The following is a 23,389-nucleotide window of genomic DNA, read 5'->3' as shown; positions in this document are numbered from 1 at the left end:
AAAGAGCAGGAGCTGAGAGTCCAAGCGGAGATTTAAAAAGAGCGGGAGCTGAGTGTCAGAGCGGAGATTTAAAAAGAGCGGGAGCTGAGAGTCAGAGCGGAGATTTAAAAAGAGCGGGAGCTGGGAGTCAGAGCGGAGATTTAAAAATAGAGGGAGCTGAGAGTCAGAGTGGAGATTTAAAAAGCGCGGGAGCTGAGAGTCAGAGCGGAGATTTAAAAAGAGCGGGAGCTGAGAGTCAGAGTGGAGATTTAAAAAGAGCGGGAGCTGAGAGTCAGAGCGGAGATTTAAAAAGAGCGGGAGCTGAGAGTCAGAGCGGAGATTGAACAAGAGCGGGAGCTGCGAGTCAGAGCGGAGATTGAAAAAGAGCAGGAGCTGAGAGTCAGAGCAGAGATTTAAAAAGAACGGGAGCTGAGAGTCAGAGCAGAGATTTAAAAAGAGCGGGAGTTGAGAGTCAGGGGAGATATTTACAAAGAGCAGGAGCTGAGAGTCAGAGCGGAGATTTAAAAAGAGCGGGAGCTGAGAGTCAGAGCGGAGATTTAAAAAGAGCAGGAGCTGAGAGTCAGAGCGGAGATTGAAAAGGAGCGGGAGCTGAGAGTCAGAGCGGAGATTTAAAAAGAGTGGGAGCTGAGAGACAGAGCGGAGATTTAAATAGAGTGGGAGCTGAGAGTCAGAGCGGAGATTTAAAAATAGCGGGAGCTGAGAGTCAGAGCGGAGATTTAAAAAGAGCAGGAGCTGAGAGTCCGAGCGGAGATTTAAAAAGAGCGGGAGCTGAGAGTCAGAGCGGAGATTTAAAAAGAGCGGGAGCTGAGAGTCAGAGCGGAGATTTAAAAAGAGCGGGAGCTGAGAGTCAGAGCAGAGATTTAAAAAGAGTATGAGCTGAGAGTCAGAGCGGAGATTTAAAAAGAGCGGGAGCTGAGAGTCAGAGCAGAGATTTAAAAAGAGCTGGAGCTGAGAGTCAGAGCGGAGATTTAAAAAGAGTATGAGCTGAGAGTCGGAGCGGAGATTTAAAAAGAGCGGGAGCTGAGAGTCAGAGCAGAGATTTAAAAAGAGCAGGAGCTGAGAGTCAGAGCGGAGATTGAAAAAGAGCAGGAGCTGAGAGACAGAGCGGAGATTTAAAAAGAGTATGAGCTGAGAGTCGGAGCGGAGATTTAAAAAGAGCGGGAGCTGAGAGTCAGAGCAGAGATTTAAAAAGAGCGGGAGCTGAGAGTCAGAGCGGAGATTTAAAAAGAGCGGGAGCTGAGAGTCAGAGCGGAGATTTAAAAAGAGCGGGAGCTGAGAGTCAGAGCGGAGATTTAAAAAGAGCGGGAGCTGAGAGTCAGAGCGGAGATTTAAAAATAGCGGGAGCTGAGAGTCAGAGTGGAGATTTAAAAAGAGCGGGAGCTGAGAGTCAGAGCGGAGATTTAAAAAGAGCGGGAGCTGAGAGTCAGAGCAGAGATTTAAAAAGAACGGGAGCTGAGAGTCAGAGCTGAGATTTAAAAAGAGCGGGAGTTGAGAGTCAGGGGAGATATTTACAAAGAGCAGGAGCTGAGAGTCAGAGCGGAGAGTTAAAAAGAGCGGGAGCTGAGAGTCAGAGCGGAGATTTAAAAAGAGCAGGAGCTGAGAGTCAGAGCGGAGATTGAAAAAGAGCGGAAGCTGAGAGTCAGAGCGGAGATTTAAAAAGAGTAGGAGCTGAGAGTCAGAGCGGAGATTTAAATAGAGTGGGAGCTGAGAGTCAGAGCGGAGATTTAAAAATAGCGGGAGCTGAGAGTCATAGCGGAGATTTAAATAGAGTGGGAGCTGAGAGTCAGAGCGGAGATTTAAAAAGAGTGGGAGCTGAGAGTCAGAGCGGAGATTTAAATAGAGTGGGAGCTGAGAGTCAGAGCGGAGATTTAAAAATAGCGGGAGCTGAGAGTCAGAGCGGAGATTTAAAAAGAGCAGGAGCTGAGAGTCAGAGCGGAGATTTAAAAAGAGCGGGAGCTGAGACTCAGAGCGGAGATTTAAAAAGAGTAAGAGCTGAGAGTCAGAGCGGAGATTTAAAAAGAGCAGGATCTGAGAGTCAGAGCGAAGATCGAAAAAGAGCGGGAGCTGAAAGTCAGAGCGGAGATTTAAAAAGAGCGGGAGCTGAGAGTCAGAGCGGAGATTTAAAAAGAGCGGGAGCTGAGAGTCAGAGCGGAGATTTAAAAAGAGCGGGAGCTGAGAGTCAGAGCGGAGATTTAAAAAGAGCGGGAGCTGAGAGTCAGAGCGGAGATTTAAAAAGAGCGGGAGCTGAGAGTCAGAGCGGAGATTTAAAAAGAGCGGGAGCTGAGAGTCAGAGCGGAGATTTTAAAAGAGCGGGAGCTGAGAGTCAGAGCGGAGATTTAAAAAGAGTATGAGCTGAGAGTCAGAGCGGAGATTTAAAAAGAGCGGGAGCTGAGAGTCAGAGCAGAGATTTTAAAAGAGCGGGAGCTGAGAGTCAGAGCGGAGATTTAAAAAGAGCGGGAGCTGAGAGTCAGAGCAGAGATTTAAAAAGAGCGGGAGCTGAGAGTCAGAGCGGAGATTGAACAAGAGCAGGAGCTGCGAGTCAGAGCGGAGATTGAAAAAGAGCAGGAGTTGAGAGTCAGAGCGGAGATTGAAAAAGAGCAGGAGCTGAGAGTCAGAGCAGAGATTTAAAAAGAACGGGAGCTGAGAGTCAGAGCAGAAATTTAAAAAGAGCGGGAGCTGAGAGTCAGGGGAGATATTTACAAAGAGCAGGAGCTGAGAGTCAGAGCGGAGATTTAAAAAGAGCGGGAGCTGAGAGTCAGTGCGGAGATTTAAAAAGAGCAGGAGCTGAGAGTCAGAGTGGAGATTGAAAAAGAGCTGGAGCTGAGAGTCAGAGCGGAGATTTAAAAAGAGTGGGAGCTGAGAGTCAGAGCCGAGATTTAAATAGAGTGGGAGCTGAGAGTCAGAGCGGAGATTTAAAAATAGCGGGAGCTGAGAGTCAGAGCGGAGATTTTAAAATAGCGGGAGCTGAGAGTCAGAGCAGAGATTTAAAAAGAGCAGGAGCTGAGAGGCAGAGCGGAGATTTAAAAAGAGTGGGAGCTGAGAGTCAGAGCGGAGATTTAAAAAGAGTAGGAGCTGAGAGTCAGAGCGGAGATTTAAAAAGAGCAGGATCTGAGAGTGAGAGCGAACATTGAAAAAGAGCGGGAGCTGAGAGTCAGTGCGGAGATTTAAAAAGAGCGGGAGCTGAGAGTCAGAGCGGAGATTTAAAAAGAGTGGGAGCTGAGAGTCAGAGCGGAGATGTAAAAAGAGCGGGAGCTGTGAGTCAGAGCGGAGATTTAAAAAGAGCGGGAGCTGAGAGTCAGAGCGGAGATTTAAAAAGAGCGGGAGCTCAGAGTAGGAGCGGAGATTTAAAAAGAGCGGGAGCTGAGAGTCAGAGCAGAGATTTAAAAAGAGCGGGAGCTGAGAGTCAGAGCGGAGATTTAAAAAGAGCAGGAGCTGAGAGGCAGAGCGGATATTTAAAAAGAGCGGGAGCTGAGAGTCAGAGCGGAGATTTAAAAAGAGCGGGAGCTGAGAGTCAGAGCGGAGATTTAAAAAGAGCGGGAGCTGAGAGTCAGAGCGGAGATTTAAAAAGAGTATGAGCTGAGAGTCGGAGCGGAGATTTACAAAGAGCGGGAGCTGAGAGTCAGAGCGGAGATTTAAAAAGAGTAGGAGCTGAGAGTCAGAGCGGAGATTTAAAAAGAGTGGGAGCTGAGAGTCAGAGCGGAGATTTAATAGGAGCGGGAGCTGAGAGTCAGAGCAGAGATTTAAAAAGAGCGGGAGCTGAGAGTCAGAGCGGAGATTTAAAAAGAGTATGAGCTGAGATTCAGAGTGGAGATTTAAAAAGAGCGGGAGCTGAGAGTCAGAGCGGAGATTTAGGAAGAGTAGGAGCTGAGAGTCAGAGCGGAGATTTAAAAAGAACAGGAGCTGAGAGTCAGAGAGGATATTTAGGAAGAGTAGGAGCTGAGAGTCAGAGCGGAGATTTAAAAAGAGCGGGAGCTGAGAGTCAGAGCGGAGATTTAAAAAGAGCGGGAGCTGAGAGTCAGAGCGGAGATTTAAAAAGAGCGGGAGCTGAGAGTCAGAGCGGAGATTTAAAAAGAGTAGGAGCTGAGATTCAGAGCGGAGATTTAAAAAGAGCGGGAGCTGTGAGTCAGAGCGGAGATTTAAAAAGAGTAGGAGCTGAGATTCAGAGTGGAGATTTAAAAAGAGCGGGAGCTGAGAGTCAGAGCGGAGATTTAGGAAGAGTAGGAGCTGAGAGTCAGAGCGGAGATTTAAAAAGAATGGGAGCTGAGAGTCAGAGCGGAGATTTAAAAAGAGCGGGAGCTGAGAGTCAGAGCGGAGATTTAAAAAGAGTGGGAGCTGAGAGTCAGAGCAGAGCTGAGAGTCAGAGCGGAGATTTAAAAAGAACAGGAGCTGAGAGACAGAGCGGAGACTTACATAGAGCGGGAGCTGAGAGTCAGAGCGGAGGTTTAAAAAGAGCGGGAGCTGAGAGTCAGAGCAGAGATTTAAAAAGAGCGGGAGCTGAGTGTCAGAGCGGAGATTGAACAAGAGCAGGAGCTGCGAGTCAGAGTGGAGATTGAAAAAGAGCAGGAGCTGAGAGTCAGAGCGGAGATTGAAAAAGAGCAGGAGCTGAGAGTCAGAGCAGAGATTTAAAAAGAACGGGAGCTGAGAGTCAGAGCAGAGATTTAAAAAGAGCGTGAGTTGAGAGTCAGGGGAGATATTTACAAGGAGCAGGAGCTGAGAGTCAGAGCGGAGATTTATAAAGAGCGGGAGCTGAGAGACACAGCGGAGATTTAAAAAGAGCGGGAGCTGAGAGTCGGAGCGGAGATTTAAAAAGAGTGGGAGCTGAGAGTCAGAGCGGAGATTTAAAAAGAGCGGGAGCTGTGAGTCAGAGCGGAGATTTAAAAAGAGTAGGAGCTGAGATTCAGAGTGGAGATTTAAAAAGAGCGGGAGCTGAGAGTCAGAGCGGAGATTTAGGAAGAGTAGGAGCTGAGCGTCAGAGCGGAGATTTAAAAAGAGTGGGAGCTGAGAGTCAGAGCGGAGATTTAAAAAGAGCGGGAGCTGAGAGTCAGAGCGGAGATTTAAAAAGAGTGGGAGCTGAGAGTCAGAGCAGAGCTGAGAGTCAGAGCGGAGATTTAAAAAGAACAGGAGCTGAGAGTCAGAGCGGAGATTTACAAAGAGCGGGAGCTGAGAGTCAGAGCGGAGATTTAAAAAGAGCGGGAGCTGAGAGTCAGAGCGGAGGTTTAAAAAGAGCGGGAGCTGAGATTCTGAGCGGAGATTTAAAAAGTGCGGGAGCTGAGAGTCAGAGCGGAGATTGAACAAGAGCAGGAGCTGAGAGTCAGAGCGGAGATTGAAAAAGAGCAGGAGCTGAGAGTCAGAGCAGAGATTTAAAATGAACGGGAGCTGAGAGTCTGAGCAGAGATTTAAAAAGGGCGGGAGTTGAGAGTCAGGGGAGATATTTACAAAGAGCAGGAGCTGAAAGTCAGAGCGGAGATTTAAAAAGAGCGGGAGCTGAGAGTCAGAGCGGAGATTTAAAAAGAGCAGGAGCTGAGAGTCAGAGCGGAGATTGAAAAAGAGCGGGAGCTGAGAGTCAGAGCGGAGATTTAAAAAGAGTGGGAGCTGAGAGTCAGAGCGGAGATTTAAATAGAGTGGGAGCTGAGAGTCAGAGCGGAGATTTAAAAATAGCTGGAGCTGAGAGTCAGAGCGGAGATTTGAAAAGAGCAGGAGCTGAGAGGCAGAGCGGAGATTTAAAAAGAGCGGGAGCTGTGAGTCAGAGCGGAGATTTAAAAAGAGCGGGAGCTGAGAGTCAGAGCGGAGATTTAATAAGAGCGGGAGCTGAGAGTCAGAGCGGAGATTGAAAAAGAGCGGGAGCTGAGAGTCAGAGCGGAGATTTAAAAATAGCGGGAGCTGAGAGTCAGAGTGGAGATTTAAAAAGAGCAGGAGCTGAGAGGCAGAGCGGAGATTTAAAAAGAGCGGGAGCTGAGAGTCAGAGCGGAGATTTAAAAAGAGTAGGAGCTGAGAGTCAGAGCGGAGATTTAAAAAGAGCAGGATCTGAGAGTGAGAGCGAAGATTGAAAAAGAGCGGGAGCTGAAAGTCAGAGCGGAGATTTAAAAAGAGTGGGAGCTGAGAGTCAGAGCGGAGACTTAAAAAGAGCGGGAGCTGAGAGTCAGAGCGGAGTTTTAAAAAGAGCGGGAGCTGAGAGTCAGAGCGGAGATTTAAGAAGAGCGGGAGCTGAGAGTCAGAGCGGAGATTTAAAAACAGCGGGAGCTGAGAGTCAGAGCGGAGATTTAAAAAGAGCGGGAGCTGAGAGTCAGAGCGGAGATTTAAAAAGAGCGGGAGCTGAGAGTCAGAGCGGAGATTTAAAACGAGTATGAGCTGAGAGTCGGAGCGGAGATTTAAAAAGAGCGGGAGCTGAGAGTCAGAGCAGAGATTTAAAAAGAGCGGGAGCTGAGAGTCAGAGCGGAGATTTAAAAAGAGCGGGAGCTGAGAGTCAGAGCGGAGATTTAAAAAGAGCGGGAGCTGAGAGTCAGAGCGGAAATTTAAAAGAGTATGAGCTGAGATTCAGAATGGAGATTTAAAAAGAGTGGGAGCTGAGAGTCAGAGCGGAGATTTAAAAAGAGCGGGAGCTGAGAGTCAGAGCGGAGATTTAAAAAGAGTAGGAGCTGAGAGTCAGAGCGGAGATTTAAAAAGAGCAAGATCTGAGAGTCAGAGCGAAGATTGAAAAAGAGCGGGAGCTGAAAGTCAGAGCGGAGATTTAAAAAGAGCGGGAGCTGAGAGTCAGAGCGGAAATTTAAAAAGAGCGGGAGCTGAAAGTCAGAGAGGAGATTTAAAAAGAGCGGGAGCTGAGAGTCAGAGCGGAGATTTAAAAAGAGCGGGAGCTGAGAGTCAGAGCGGAGATTTAAAAAGAGCGGGAGCTGAGAGTCAGAGCGGAGATTTAAAAAGAGCGGGAGCTGAGAGTCAGAGTGGAGATTTAAAAAGAGTATGAGCTGAGAGTCGGAGCGGAGATTTAAAAAGAGCGGGAGCTGAGAGTCAGAGCGGAGATTTAAAAAGAGCGGGAGCTGAGAGTCAGAGCGGAGATTTAAAAAGAGCGGGAGCTGAGAGTCAGAGCGGAGATTTAAATAGAGCGGGAGCTGATAGTCAGAGCGGAGATTTAAAAAGAGCGGGAGCTGAGAGTCAGAGCGGAGATTTAAAAAGAGTAGGAGCTGAGATTCAGAGTGCAGATTTAAAAAGAGCGGGAGCTGAGAGTCAGAGCGGAGATTTAGGAAGAGTAGGAGCTGAGAGTCAGAGCGGAGTTTTAAAAAGAGTAGGAGCTGAGAGTCAGAGCGGAGATTTAAATAGAGCGGGAGCTGAGTGTCAGAGCGGAGATTTAAAAAGAGTGGGAGCTGAGAGTCAGAGCAGAGCTGAGAGTCAGAGCGGAGATTTAAAAAGAGCAGGAGCTGAGAGTCAGAGCGGAGATTTACAAAGAGCGGGAGCTGAGAGTCAGAGCGGAGGTTTAAAAAGAGCGGGAGCTGAGAGTCAGAGCGGAGATTTAAAAAGAGCGGGAGCTGAGAGTCAGAGCGGAGGTGTAAAAAGAACGGGAGCTGAGAGTCAGAGCGGAGATTTAAAAAGAGCGGGAGCTGAGAGTCAGAGCGGAGATTTACAAAGAGCGGGAGCTGAGAGTCAGAGCGGAGATTTAAAAAGAGCGGGAGCTGAGAGTCAGAGCGGAGATTTATAAAGAGCGGGAGCTGAGAGTCAGAGCGGAGATTTACAAAGAGCGGGATCTTAACTCAGGGCTGATCGCTGTTCGAGGACGTCATGATTCAAATAGTGAAGACAAAGGGGAGGCAGCTGATTGGTCAGTATGGTCAGGTGAGTACTTCTACTTCTACATTTTCTACTATTTAAACTGCTGCAGCCCATTAGCTTAAACAAATTAAGGTGAGGACGTTGGATTGTAGATGGAGTATTTGAAGTGGAATAAGGCCCCTAACATAATTAGTATTCTTTAAAAGGAGTAACTAACGAGCTTAATCTAAGGGAAAGTCATGGCAGCAGAGCTCGCACCCATGATATGCTCCTCCTGCGCTGTGTGGGAACCCATGGACACTTCCAGTGTCCCTGGCAACCACGTGTGCAGGAAGTGTGTCCAGCTGCAGCTACTGGCTAACCGCATTTCGGAGCTGGAATTGCGGGTGGATTCACTGTGGTGCATCTATGATGCTGAGATTGTCATGGACAGCACGTTCAGTAAGGTGGTCACACCGCAGGTAAAGACTGAACATGCAGAAAGGGGATGGGTGACCACTGGGCAGAGTAGAGGGAGTCAGGTAGTTGGTGCGGAAAAACGGAGTGAACACTCAGAACTGGAGGTTTGTCTAGTAAGTCTTTATTAAAGTCGTGATATCATGGAGAGCCTAGTCGCATACAACAGAGCGAACCAGTCTCTGCCTACCACCTCTTTACACACATAGATATAGCAAAAGGTTCGTGACAGAAACTCGGGCAATTACAATAGTTTCAAATGGTTTCAAAAAGATAGCGATCAGTGTTAATGGTTTAACCATTAGACAGGACAATGTCAATGGTTTAGCGAATACACAGTGATAATTGGTTACATATCCTGGGCAAGGCACACACACATAGTTTTTTTCTCTTAGATTTTGCCACCATATCTGATATCCGGAGCCCCTTAATCTGTGAATGTAGCTCTGGCCCTTTGATTTGCTAATTTATGTGCTGGCTGCGTGACTGTTTGGGGACAGTCTACAGTAAATTACATTATACATCTATTTTAAGTTTATTTCTCTCACAAATATAGGTGTATTTTATTTATTTCACAATTGTACATGTATTTTATTTTATTCACAGTTGTATGTGTATTTTATTTCATTCACAATTATACGTGTATTTTATTTCATTCCCAATGACACACGTATTTTATTCCTCCACAGTAGTACAGGAGTCCCCTGTGGCCTTCCTCTCTCTAACAGATACACCGTTTTGGATACTGTTGGGGAAGATCACTTCTCAGGGGAAAGCAGCAGGAGCCAAGCCCATGGCACCACGGGTGGCTCTGCTGCACAAGTGAGGAGGAAGAAGCATAGCAGGGCTATAGTGATAGGGGATTCAATAGTAAGGGGAACAGACAGGCATTTCTACGGCCACAAAAGAGACTCCAGGATGGTGTGTTGCCTCCATTGTGCCAGGATCAAGGATGTCTCAGAGAGGCTGCAGGGCATTCTGAAGGGGGAAGGCGAACAGCCAGTGGTCATGGTACATATTGGTACCAGCAATGTAGGTAAAAAGAGGAATTCGATCCTACAAGCTGAATATAGGGAGTTAGGACGTAAATTAAAAAGTAGGACCTCAAAGGTAGTAATCTCAGGATTACTACCAGTGCCACATGCTTGCGAGAGTAGAAATAACAGGATATATCAGATGAATATATGGCTGAAGAAATGGTGTTGGCGGGGAGGGATTCAGATTCCTGGGACATTGGGACCGGTTCTGGGGAAGTTGGGACCAGTACAAACAGGACCGGTTGCATCTGGGCAGGACCGGGGCCAATGTCCTCGGGGACGGTGGGTGTTTGCTAGTGTGTGCTAGATATATAATCTAGTGTTTAGATTAGAATGGCAGGGGGATGGGAACCTGAGCAGGGAGACAGAGGAGGGGGAAACAAGGATAGAAACGAAAGACAAAAAAGTAAGAAGCAAAAGTGGAAGGCAGAAAAAACAAGGGCAAGAAACAAATGGGGTCTTAGTGCAAAATAAAGCTAAGATGACTAACAAGGTTAAAAAGACAAGTCTAAAGGCATTGTATCTTCATGCACGGAGTATTCGCAATAAGGTAGATGAATTACCAGCGCAAATAGATATAAATGGTTATGATATAGTTGCAATTACAGATACATTGCTGCAGGATGACCAAGGAAGGGAACTGAACATCTAGGGGTATTCAATATTTAGGAAGGACAGATGAATAGGGAAAGGAGGTGGGGTAGCTTTGTAAGTAAAGAAGGAAATCAATGCAATAGTGAGGAAGGACATTGGCTCAGAAAATCATGATGTGGAATCTTGCTTGGGTGGAGATAAGAAATATCAAGGGACAGAAAACATTGGTGGGTGTTGTCTATAGGCCCACAAACAGTAACAGAGATGTAAGGGAAGGCATTAAACAGGAAATTAGAGATGTGTGCAAAAAGGGTACAACTGTAATCATGGGTGACTTTGATCTACATATAGATTGGACAAACCAAACTAGCAATAATACTGTGGAGGAGGATTTCCTGGAGTGTACGTGACTTTTTTTAGACCAATACGTTGAGGAGCCAACTAGAGAGCAAGCTATTCTAGACTGGGTATTGTGCAATGAGAAATGATTAACAATCTTGTTGTGTGGGGCCCCTTGAGGAAGAGTGACCATAAAATGATAGAATTGTTCATCAGGATGGAGAGTGAAGAAGTTGAATCCGAAACTAGGATCCTGAATCTAAATAAAGGGAACTATGAGGATATGAGGTGCGAATTGGAAATGATGGATCTGGGAATCTTACTAAAAGGGTTGACAGTGGATAGGCAATGGCTAATATTTAAGGAACATATTCATGAATCACCAACAATTATTCATTCCTGTCTGGCGCAAAAATAAAACAAGAACGGTGGCTCAACCATAGATTACAAAATGAATTAGGAAGAGTATTAGGTCCAAAGAGGAGACATATAAAATTGCCAGGAAAAGCAGCAAGCCTGAGGATTGGGAGCATTTTAGAATTCAGCAAAAGCGGACAAAAAGATTGATCGAGAAGGGGAAAATGGAGTGTGAGAGTAAACTTGCAGGGAACATAAAAACAGACTGTAAAAACTTCTATAAATATGTGAAGAGAAAAAGATTAACAAAGACAAATGTAGGTCCCTTACAGTCAGAAACGGGGGGAAATTATAATGGGGAACAAAGAAATGGCAGAAGAATTGAGCACACATTTTGGTTCTGTCTTCACTAAAGAGAACACAAATAATTTCCCAGAAATGTTAGGGAACCAAATGTCTAGTGAGCGGGAGGAATTGAAGAAAATCAGTATTGGTAAAAAAATGGTGCTAGAGAAATTAATGGGGTTAAAGGCTGAAAAATCCCCAGGGCCTGATAATCTACATCCCAGAGTACTAAAGGAGGTGGCCCTGGAAATATTGGATGCATTGGTGGTCATCTTCCAAAATTCTAGACTCTGGAGCAGTTCCTACAGATTGGAGGGTGGCAAATGTAACCCCACTATTTAAAATAGGAGAGAGAGAAAAAACAGAGAATTACAGACCAGTTAGTCTAATGTCAGTAGTGGGGAAAATGCTAGAGTCTGTTATAAAAGACATGGTAACAGAACACTTGGAAAGCATTAATGGGATTAGACAAAATCAGCATGGCTTTATGAAAGGGAAATCATGCTTAACTGATCTACTGGAGTTTTTTGAGGATGTAGCTAGTAGAATAAATAAGGGAGAACCATTGAATGTGGTGTATTTGGATTTCAATAAGGCTTTCGATAAAGTCCCACATAAGAGGCTATGGGGAAAATTAAAGCACATGGGATTGGGGGTAATATACTGGCATGGAATGAGAATTGGTTGACAGACCAGAAAGAGAGCGGGGATAAATGGGTCTTTTTCCTGGTGGCAGGCAGTGACTAGTGGTGTACCGCAGGGATCAGTGTTTGGACCCCAGCTATTCATGATATATATAAATGACTTAGATGAGAGAAACAAATGCAATATTTCCAAGTTTGCTGATGACTGGTGGGGTTGTGAGTTGTGAGGAGGATGCAAGGAGGCTTCAGGGCAATTTAGACAAGTTGTATGTGTGGGCAAACACATGAGAGATGCAGTATAACATGGATAAATGTGAAGTTATACACTTCGATGTGAAGGACAGAAAGGCAGAGTATTATTTAAATGGTGATACATTGGGAAATGTGGATGTACAAAGGGATCTGGGTGTCAATGAAAGTAAATAGGCAGGTGCAGCAAGCAATTAGGAAGGCAGATGGTATGTTGGCCTTTGTTGCAAGAGAATTTGAGTTCAGGAGTAAGGATGTCTTACTGCAGTTATACAGGGCCTTGGTGAGATCACACTTGGAGTATTGTGTGCAGTTTTAGTCTCCTTACCTAAGAGAGGATATACTTGTCATAGAAGGAGTGCAGCGAAGGTTCACTAGGTTAATACCAGGGATGGCAGGACTGTCGTATGAGAGATTGGTTCGACTGGGCCTGCATTCACTAGAGTTTAGAAGAATGAGAGGGGATCTGATTGAAACATATAAAATTCTAACAGGGATAGACAGACTGGATGCAGGGAGGATGTTTTGCCCTGGTTGGGGAGTCTAGAACCAGGGGCCACAGCATCAGGATATGGGGCAGGTCATTTAGGACTGAGATGAGGAAAAATTTCTTCACTCAGGGGGTGGAATTCTCTACCACAGAAGGCTGCGGAGGCCAGGTAACTGAGTATATTCAAGAAAGAAATTGATAAATCTTTGGATATTAAGGGCATCAAGGAGTATGGAGAGAAAGTGGAAATATGGCGTTGAGATGGAGGATCAGCCATGATCATGTTGAGTGGTGGAGCAAACTCGAAGGGCTGAATGGCCTCCTCCTGCTCCTAGTTTCTATGTTTCTATGTCAATGAACTCCACTTTCCCATTGTCAATTAATTCCACTTATGCATTGTCCCATTAACTCCATTTTCTCATTGTTCCATTAACTCCAGTTCCCCATCGCCCCATTAACTCCAGTTTCCAATTGTCCCATTAACCCCACTTCTCCATTGTTCCATCAACTCCAGTTCCTCATTGCCCCATTAAATCCACTTTCCCATTCTCCCTGAGCTCCACTTTCCCATTGCCCGTGAACTCCACTTTCCCGTTGCCCATGAACTCCACTTTCCCCTTGTCCATTAAGTCTATCATGTATAAATATACCTGAAAGGTATTTTAATTATCTGTAATGGCACAACAGCCTGTGTTGACTGCTGGCAGGGAGAAAGTCTTTCTGCCATATGGAGCAGATATCGCAGATAGTCCACTGTTTGAGATGCTTGAGTGTTGGTCCTATCTTTCAGCAAATTGACTGACTGCTAATACCCCATCCGATCTCTCTTTCCATTAACTTCAAAGAGCCAATTGCAATAGCCTGTTAGAGCCTGTGCCGCTTAACAAAAATTAAATATCTCATAGAATATTTTGCAGCTTAATATCTGCATTGAAGCTGATGCTCTCTCTTCTGTTGAGGTGGAGCAGGGGGTGATGGTGTAGTGGTATTGTCACTGGACGAGTAACCCAGAGACCCAGGGTAACTCTGGGAACCTGGGTTTGAATCCTGCCACAGCAGATGGTGGAATTTGAATTCAATAAAAATCTGGAATTAAATCTAATTAATGGAATTAAATGACTATGAGACCATTGTCGATTGTTATAAAAAAAAACCATCTGGTTCACTAATTCCCTTTAGGGAAGGAAATGTGACTCCAGACCCATAGCAATGTGGTTAACTCTGAATTGGCCTAGCAAGCCACTCAGTTGTATCAAACCGCTACAAAGTCACAAAAACGAATGAAACTAGACGGACCACCCGGCATTGACCTAGGCACTGGATCCTTACTAATATCTGGGGGCTAGTGCCAAAATTGGGAGAGCTGTCCCACAGACTAGTCAACAGCCTGACATAGTCATTCTCATGGAATCATATCTTACAGATAATGCCCCAGACACCACCATCACCATCCCTGGGTATGTCTTGTCCCACCGGCAGGACAGATTGAGCAGAGGTGGCAGCACAGTGATATAAGTCAGGAGGGAGTTGCCCTGGGAGTCCTCAACATTGACTCCGGACCCCATGAAGTCTCATGGCATCAGGTCAAACATGGGCAAGCAAACCTCCTGCTGATTACCAGGTACCGCCCTCCCTCAGCTGATGAATCAGTGCTCCTCCATGATGAACATCACTTGGAGGAAGCACTGAGGGTGGCAAGGGCGCAGAATGTACTCTGTGGAGGAGTCCAATGTCCATCACCAAGAGTAGCTCGGTAGCACCACTACTGACCGAGCTGGCCAAGCCCTAAAGGACATAACTGCGAGACTGGGTCTGTGGCTGGTGGTGAGGGAACCTACAAAAGGGAAAAACATACTTGACCTCATCCTCACCAACCTGCCTGCCGCAGATGCATCTGTCCATGACAGTATCGGTAGGAATGACCATCGCACAGTTGGTGTGGAGACGAAGTCCCGGCTTCACATTGAGGATACCCTCCATCGTGTTGTGTGGCACTACCAGCGTGCTAGATGGGATAGATTTCAAACAGATCTAGCAACTTAAGACTGGGCATCCATGAGGTGCTGTGGGCCATCAGCAGCAGCAGAATTGTACTCAAACACAATCTGTAACCTCATGGCCCAGCATATCCCCCACTCTACCATTACTATCAAGCCAGAGGATCAACCCTGGTTCAATGAAGAGTGTAGGAGGGCATGCCAGGAGCAGCACCAGGCATACCTAAAAATGAAGTGTCAACCTGGTGAAGCTATAACACAGGACTACTTGCATGCCAAACAGCATACGCAGCAAGTGATTGACAGAGCTAAGCGATCCCACAACCAAAGGATCAAATCTAAGCTCTGCAGTCCTGCCACATCCAGTCGTGAATGGTGGTGGACAATTAAACAACCACTGGAGGAAGAGGCTCCACAAATATCCCCATCCTCAATGATGGGGGAGCCCAGCACACCAGCGCAAAAGATAAGGCTGAAGCATTTGCTACAATCTTCAGCTAGAAGTGCTCTTTTGTTGGAGATGGTCATTGTCTGGCACTTCTGTGGCGCAAATGTTACTTGCCATTTATCAGCCCAAGCCTCGATATTGTCCAGGTCTTGCTGCATTTGGAGATGGACTGCTTCAGTATCTGAGGAGTCACAAATGGTGCTGAACATTGTGCAATTATCAGCGAACTGATGGCACACAATACCTCATTGATGCCCAGTCTTGAGTTTCTACCTGTTTGAAGTCTGTCCCATCCAGCAAAGTGGTAGTGCCACACAACACGATGGAGGGTATCCTCAATGTGAAGCCGGGACTTCGTCTCCACACCAAATGTGCGGAGGTCACTCCTGGCAATACTGTCATGGACAGATGCATCTGCGGCAGGCAGGTTGGTGAGGATGAGATCAAGTATGCTTTTCCCTCTTGTAGGTTCCCTCGCCACCTGCAGCAGACCCAGTCTAGCAGCAGTCCATCTCAGACTTCTCCGGAGGCCCCCAGCATCACAGGTGCCAGTCTTCAGCCAATTCGATACATTCCACGTGATATCAAGAAACGGCTGAAGGCACTGGATGCTGCAAAGACTATGGGCCCTGACAATATTCCGGCAATGGTACTGAAGACTTGTGCTCTAGAACTTGCTGCGCCCATAGCCAATCTGTTCCAGTACAGCTACAACACTGGCATCTACCCGGCTATGTGGAAAATCGCCCAGATATGTCCTGTATGCAAAAAGCAGGACAAATCCAATCCGGCCAATTACTGCCCAATCAGTCTACTCTCGATCATCAGTAATGGAAGGGGTCATCAACAGTACTATCAAGCAGCACTTGCTAAATTATAACCTACTCACTGACGCCCAGTTTGGGCTCCGCCAGGGTCACTCAGCTCCTGACCTCATTACAGCCTTGTTTCAAACATGGACAAAAGAGCTGAACTCCCAAGGTGAGGTGAGAGTGAGTACCCTTGACATCAAGGCAGCATTTGACCGAGTGTGGCATCAAGGAGCCCAAGCAAAACTGGAGTCAATGGGAATCGGGGGGAAATCTCTCCACTGGCTGCAGTCATACCTAGCACAAAGGAATATGTTTGTGGTTGTTGGAGGTCAATCATCTCAGCTCCAGGACATCACTGCAGGAGTTCCTCAGGGTAGTGTCCTTGGCCCGACCATCTTCAGCTGATTCATCAATGAGTTTCTTTCCATCATAAGGTCAGAAGTGGGGATGTTCGTTGATAATTGCACAATGTTCAGCACCATTCGCGACTCCTCAGATACTGAAGCAGTCCATGTCCAAATGCAGCAAGACCTGGACAATATCCAGGCTTGAGCTGACAAATGGCGAGTAACATTTGCGCTACACAACTGTTAGGCAATGACCATCTCCAACAAGAGAGAATCTAACCTACTCCCCTTGATATTCAATGGCATTACCATCGCTGAATTCCCCACTATCAACATCCTGGAGGTTGCCATTGACCAGAAACTGAACTGGACTAGCCATATAAATACTGTGGCTACAAGAGCAGGTCAGAGGCTAGGAATCGTGTGACAAGTAACTCATCTCCTGACTCCCCAAAGCCTGTCCACCATCTACAAAGCACAAGTCAGGAGTGTGATGGAATACTCTCCACTTGCCTGGATGAGTGCAGCCCCCACAGCACTCAAGAAACTTGACACCATCCAGGACAAAGCAGCCTGCTTGATTGGCACCACATCCACAAACATTCACTCCCTCCACCACCAATGCACAGTGGAGGCAGTGTGTACCATGTATAAGATGCACTGCAGGTCAGAGGCCAGGAATCCTGTGGTGAGTAACTCACCTCATCAATCCCCAAAGCCTGTCCACCATCTACAAGGCACAAGTCAGGAGGCTCCTTAGACAGCACTTTCTGAACCCATGACCACGACCATCTAGAATGACAAGGGCAACAGATGGAAGGGAACACCACCACCTGGTAGTTCCCCTCCAAGTTACCATCCTGACTTGGAAATATATCGCTGTTCCTTCACTGTCACTGGGTCAAAATCCTGGAACTCCCTCCCTAACAGCACTGTGGGTGTACCTACACCACATGGACTGCAGCAGTTCAAGAAGGCAGCTCACCACCACCTTCTCAAGGGCAACTAGGGATGGGCAGTAAATGCTGGCCCAGCCAGCGAAGCCCGCATCCTGTGAATGAATAAAAAAAATATAAAATAGTCATTAGTGCAGATAAAAGTTTCTAAATGGCAGCTACAGCTGAACAGAGAAAGAAGAACATTGCAAAATGAGGGTAAACTTTGTGAAACTTCACTCCTAGCAAGAACCTTGCTTTACATGATTGCAGATCAGAGAATTGGTCTCAGAGATTAATACACCTGATTCCCAGCACATTTAATTTTCCACTCATTTCACCAGAAAAATGGAAGTACTGTTAATTGGGTGCAATTAATGACCTCTATTTTTAATTCTTCCACCCATGTTCCTGCCAAACAAGGCTTTACATCGAAAGAACAGTTTCTCAAAAGTTACCTTATGAAATAGAGACCTAAGGATTAGAGTTTAATGGAGTCTTATGCTTTTCTATGTAATTACTTTGAATTATTTCACATACCTGATCATTCTAAGTAACGATTTCTCTCCATACTAAATCTGTGTTGATTAATTGTAGAATATTTTAAAATGTGAAACTCTGCTGAGACACGGGTGAATATTGCACCAGTTGATGTCTGGTGCACTAAAGTGTGTCAGATGTTCACTTGCTGAAGGCCTGAGGTCTGCACCATATCTGAGGCACCTCAGTATGGCTTGCTGACAAGTTCTGTGCTAGTCTCTTTACGTCTTCACGTTCTATTTAATTTCAGCTAGCCATCCTATAATGTGGCTCCTTCAACTCATTCCCCAGCAACTCACTATCTGTTTGGAACAGGCATTGGAGAGGAATTTGCTGTTTCTTCAAGAACAATATAGGCGCTTTTGTCCTTGGCTCCCATTCCCCTCTGTTTCCCATACTCCTTGTCCTGTCTTCCCCTCCCACCCCCATCCCACCAACCTGTGCTGTGCTTAATGATTCCTCTCTTACAGCAGGATAGTGGCTGCTGGTATCTGATAACCCTGTCCGGGTCTCTTGCATATGGTGAGGGATGAGCTGGTGCACAAATAAATTATGCAAATCAGCTGATGCTGCCTTATCCAATAAAGACAGCCTGTGTGCAGCCACAGACAGTGACTAGGTGGCACCAGTGATTCAGCAACATTATCAGCACCACAAGGTCCAAACTCACCTTGTAACCCCAGTTCTGAGCAAGGCCACAGGGAACATGGTGCAGCACGTCTGACTGGACTGCACTGTTTTAAAAAGCCAGCAAGAGAAAAGTTGTGTCAGGAAAGGAAACTGCTGAATGAGCAGACTTAAAGGAAGACAATTTCATAAAGATACAGTGAGTGGGAAAGCAGGCTTGGGAGTCAATCAGTGAAACAGAGAGGAGCAGGGGAAGATTGAAAAGCAGGTGTTTAGAGACAACAGGAATGGAAAAATGATCTTAGGCAAGGAGGGCGAATGGCCTTGTCAGACAGTCTATTCTCTTTATAAATAGACTGATAAGGCTATGATCCAAATTGTACTTAGGTAGTGACATTAATTCACTATACTAACCTTTTATATGCATTTCAGGTAGATTTTCAGAAAGGTTTGTTACCAGCTGGTAGTGTGTATCAGAAGATCATAGGTAACATGCCCACAACTCTAACATGTGGCGGCGACGGGCAGTGTATCTGCTACCAGCTGTGTTTTGGAAAATGAACGCTCTTTTTAGTAAAAAGCAAATAAAAATAAAAAACCAGCATTTCAGATGTTTCAGTTTATCAGATACAAACTGTCTGGTTGAGTCATCCTAATGAAACCCTTCTCAAGGAGAAGAAGATTGTAATTTATGCTTATTAAAAATATGAGCTCCTTTGTGCTTTGGTGGTTCAGTTCATTTCCTGGTGTGTTACTGAGCCATACAGACCAGGAACATCTCAGATTGGACACCAGTTTGTGCTTTATTAATGTTCTCAGCTGCATTGGCACAATATCCATATTGTGGAGGGGATAGATTCACCAGGATTCTCGCTGTATTTCAGCCAGTTACCTTCACTGGTAGTGTGAAAGAGAAGCTTTGGGTCATCCAGCACTTGCTCACAAGTCCTAAACATAGCAAAGGTCTAATGAGTCAAACCCTTCAGAAAAAAAAGGTAGAAATTGTGGAAAAAGGCATCATTTTCTTTTCATTTTCTTATTTTCTTCTTCACAGGTGCCAAATTCCCAATCAAATGGACAGCACCAGAGGCTATTAATTATGGCACATTCACAATCAAGTCTGATGTCTGGTCTTTTGGAGTACTTTTAACAGAAATTGTAACATATGGGAGAGTACCATATCCAGGTAGTGTGGGAATTACACTGAATTATGGGAATTTTATGGCCTTAATGTCACATTTGTTTTCTATTGAACTGAACACAGTGACAGTATACATTCAGCCTGAGAAACTTACTATCAAGCAGCTGAATACCATTCCAAGTGAGATCCATTAAACAAGTGACTTAATGCTGTAGCAGTGTCATGTTGACTCCAGCTGGAGTTGAAACAGCGCCCTAAAAACATGATAAAAGCAAAATACTGCGGATGCTGGAAATCTGAAACAAAAATAGAAAATGCTGGAAAAACTCAGCAGGTCTAACAGCATCTGTGAAGAGAGAAACAGAGTTAACTTTTCGAGTCTATATGATCCTTCTTCAGATCTAAAAACAGATGCATGTTTTGATATCATGACCTGCTATCTCGATAGCGCTCTCTGATTCTGTCAGATTATCGATTGAAGTGTGTGACCGGATATATAAGACTGTTTGCACAGGATATTCAGGCTTCTTCATAAATGTGGAATGCCATTGTTCACGTGCAAGTACACAATACCTTATGTAGCAAATAACTGGCTACACATTTGAATTTTACTGCACAGGAGGAGGCCATTTAACCCATTGTTCCTGTGGCATCGCTGTCTAACATAGTTATCCACTTAGTCTCATTTCCCAAGAACACAAGCATGAGGTGTATGAGTAGGTCATTTGGCCCCTCAAACCTGCTCTGCCATTCGATAAGACCATGGCTGATCTGACTGTGGCCTCAATCCACTTTCCTGTTCATTCCCCATAACAAAAAACTGTCTAACTCAGTTTTGAATATACTCAGTGACCCAGCCTCCACTGGTCTCTGTTGTAGTGAATTCCACAGACTAACTACCTTCTGAGAGAAAAATAATTCTCCTAATCTCAGTGTTAAATGGGAGACCCCTTATTTTTAAACTGTGCCCCCTAGTTCTAGACACTCCAAGGGGAAACATCCTAACAGCATCCAGAGTCAGGTCTCCTCAGAATCTTATGTTTCAATAAGATCACCTCTCCTTCTAAATTCCAATGGGCAGAGGCCCAACCTGCTCAACCTTTCCTCATAAGATAACCCCTCAGGCCAGGAATCAGTCAAGTGAACCTTCTCTAAACTGCTCCTAATGCAATGATATTCTTCCTTAAATAAGGAGGCTAAAACTGTATAAAACTGTACTCTCACAATCCTTTCCCATATCTCTTTATTTTCCCTTCTCAAGTATTTGTCCACTCTCTTTATAGAAGTTCAAATGGATTTGCCTTTCACTACTGTTTATGGCAGTGCATCTAATGTCCTAATAAAAACAGCTCTCCTACCCTCTCCCTCTGTTTTGGCAGTGATTACTACATTTTGGCCCTCTAGTTACCAACTCTCTGACCAGTGTTGCAACCATTCTATGATTCTGTGATAGTACATTAAAACCCTTCATAATTGTGAATGCCTCCAACAGTTCTCTTTTTAACCTTTATTACAATGAAAGTTTTGCTTGAGCCACAAAAATCTCCAGTGCAGTGCTGAGGGGGTCCTGCACTGTTGATGGTGTTGTCTTTTAGACGAGGTATTAAACTGAGGTGCCACCTGCCCACTTGGGTGGATGTAAAATGCCCCATGGCACTATTTCAGTGAGCACTAGGGGAATTATCTCAGGTGTCCTGGTTAATATTGATCTCTGAATGAACATCACATAATCAAGTTGTCTGGTCATTTCTCACATTGCTGTTTGTGGAAATTTGCTGTTTTCTGCTGCATTTCCTACATTACAACAGTGATTACACTTCAAAAGTACCGCTTTAGCTGTAAGTGCTGAGACATCCTGTGGTCATGAAAAATGCTATATAAATACGTGCCTGTCTAATTCTTTGAAATTAAACTCTGCTCTCTGCAGGCAATATAACGTGGCTGGTGTGACTTAGACATTGTTTAGTGTGCCTCACTCATTTCATCCCTGTTAGATTACACAAGATAAACAGCACAGAAACAGACCCAATCAGTCCATAGCAGTGTTTATGATGTAACAGAATATTAGACTTTCTGTCTCAAAGATGTATTGGAAATTACTATCAGATATCAATCAATTAAAATTTTTTGATAGTTGGAGAAATACATTAGCCCAGAAATTGAGTGACTCCATTCCTGCTGCAGGTTCCTGCTTGATGAAAATGGAGATCAGTGAGTTCAATGAACCTTGACGGCCAAATGATTGTTTCTTATTCCATGTTTAACTATGTTCTTAAGAAAATAAAGGTACTCCAAACTGAGCATTGAGACCAAATTCTTTTAAGCAATGTCTAAAATGCTGTCCAAGCTGTCATTTAGCTACCATTACCTACTGAATAATTGGTGAATAATTTGCCCTGGCTGTGGGAAGAGTAGGAGATGTGAACCCTCAACCCATCACTTCCTGATGCAATACAGTTATATTTTTTTAAAAATCATGCACTGAGTTTTACATTTGTATTTTCTTCATATTTAGCATCAAGTACAATATAACGAAAACATACTTGTGTGAAACAAAGAAACATGAAAGCGTGACACACTGAGGTGTGTCAATTCACTGAAGTCAATTAGTAAAACTGTTTCATACAGAATAAGATTGGAAAGAAGTTAGTTACTATTTTTAAAAAACACTATTATCATTGATTTTCATGTCCTCAAGTATTCATTTTTCACAGTTGGACCATCTGAAGAGATGATAGCCCTGAAACTCTGAGTTTTTGAGGGCAGGAATTTTGACCAGTTTGGCTTGTCTGTTTGCCACCATTGCCCCACCCCCACTCCCATCCAAGCTGAATGAAATGGCAACGCACTGCACTGAAATTCATTGGGATTTGGATGAGGGTCGAGACAAGGGCAGACAGAAAGCCCACCCCACCTCAGGGCCACCTTTCCAGGGCTGGCTTTTCAACATTCATTCAGCAATAAGATTTCGTAAATGTTATCAGAGACATGAGGAGCCTGAATTCAGATGTAGTTTTGTTTTTCCCATATGAGATGCTGGACCAGGTATTTATTGGCTGTCCTTCTGTTTCTGCAGGGATGAGCAACCCTGAAGTGATTCGTAATTTAGACCGTGACTATCGAATGCCATCTCCCGATCATTGCCCAGATGAACTCTATGATGTCATGATGACTTGCTGGAAAAAGGTTCCAGAAGATAGACCCACATTTGAATATTTACAAAGTATTCTGGAGGACTTCTTTACAGCCACAGAAGGACTATACCAATATACTTAGCTACAAGCACCTCTCGGGCTACTGAAGAGAATGGTTGATTTATCCTGAGTCTCAAATTATGCACTATGTTTCCATTCATATTTAGCTGAAAACATTTGCAATTTAAATTGAATCACTGGGTCTTCAAACATTTCTTTGTCAGATTCAATTTGCTATGGTTAAGACCGTAATAAAAAGCCAGAGGGTTTGTGCTTGACCCTGGCTGAGCTATCATTTGGGCTGAATTTCAGAAGACTGTACTCTAGTGCCAACAGGATTTTGCTAGCAGAAAGAATTGCTGGGAAAATGTCAATAAAAGTGCCTTTCACAAATTATGGTGTGCTTAAAAAATTTTCTTTGTCCCAATAAGAGCACTCCCGGCAGTTGTGATTGGGGCATCTTCTCTGGACCTCTTGTCTATTAGTCAAAAAATGTTCATTATAATGGAGATGCATCTGGAAACTTATTTGAACTTGCCATCCTGAAACTTTCCACAGTATGTGCCTGAGCTGTTGTGATTTTACTGTCTTGGTTTCCAAAAGCAACACTGAGAGCATGCTGGACTGTACATTGTATTTTCATTATGTTTCATGTTCTATTATATATTACAGTGCCTGACCACTTTTAAACAAAAGCTACAATTGCTTGTGCTGAAATTTCTTTTGCTGAATTATTTGTTTTGGTTGATAATTTATTCTAAATACAGGACACATCAGCAGACAGTTCCTCAAAGTTATAGTATTTTTGTGGAGATTTATGCACTGTTTTGAATTCTCAAATTAAAATGATGTTTCTCTTTACTTGAATTTGTACAATGATTCATGTCCAGACACACATTGTTCCAAGTTGCCCAGTGCTGTCCCATTAAATGTTAACTTTAAAACCTTTGAGTGGCATAGATTGGCAAAGCTCATGTTGCTTTCACATTTTGCTAAATACCTTGAGTGTACCAATACTGCAATAAAAAGATTCCTATGGGAGTCATGAGTTTGTAACCTGATAACCTGGTTGTAATAAA

The 23,389-nt window shown here is 44.6% G+C and overlaps 1 protein-coding gene across 1 annotated transcript in view; it reads left to right on the top strand.

Moving 5' to 3' along the window:
* LOC144680445 (proto-oncogene tyrosine-protein kinase LCK-like) overlaps positions 1-23,171 on the top strand; it is a 117,533-nt gene extending 94,362 nt beyond the window's left edge. Inside the window, exons 12-13 of the mRNA XM_078541408.1 lie at positions 19,030-19,161; positions 22,193-23,171. Coding sequence (XP_078397534.1) covers positions 19,030-19,161; positions 22,193-22,392 — 332 coding nt within the window. The 3' untranslated portion in view covers positions 22,393-23,171. The remainder of the gene's footprint in view (positions 1-19,029; positions 19,162-22,192) is intronic.
* The last annotated feature ends 218 nt before the right edge of the window (positions 23,172-23,389 follow it).

This window comes from Cetorhinus maximus, chromosome 5, assembly GCF_964194155.1.
Source record: "Cetorhinus maximus chromosome 5, sCetMax3.hap1.1, whole genome shotgun sequence".
NCBI classification, from domain to species: Eukaryota; Metazoa; Chordata; class Chondrichthyes; order Lamniformes; family Cetorhinidae; genus Cetorhinus; species Cetorhinus maximus.
This window is presented reverse-complemented; position numbering and strand designations above follow the sequence as displayed.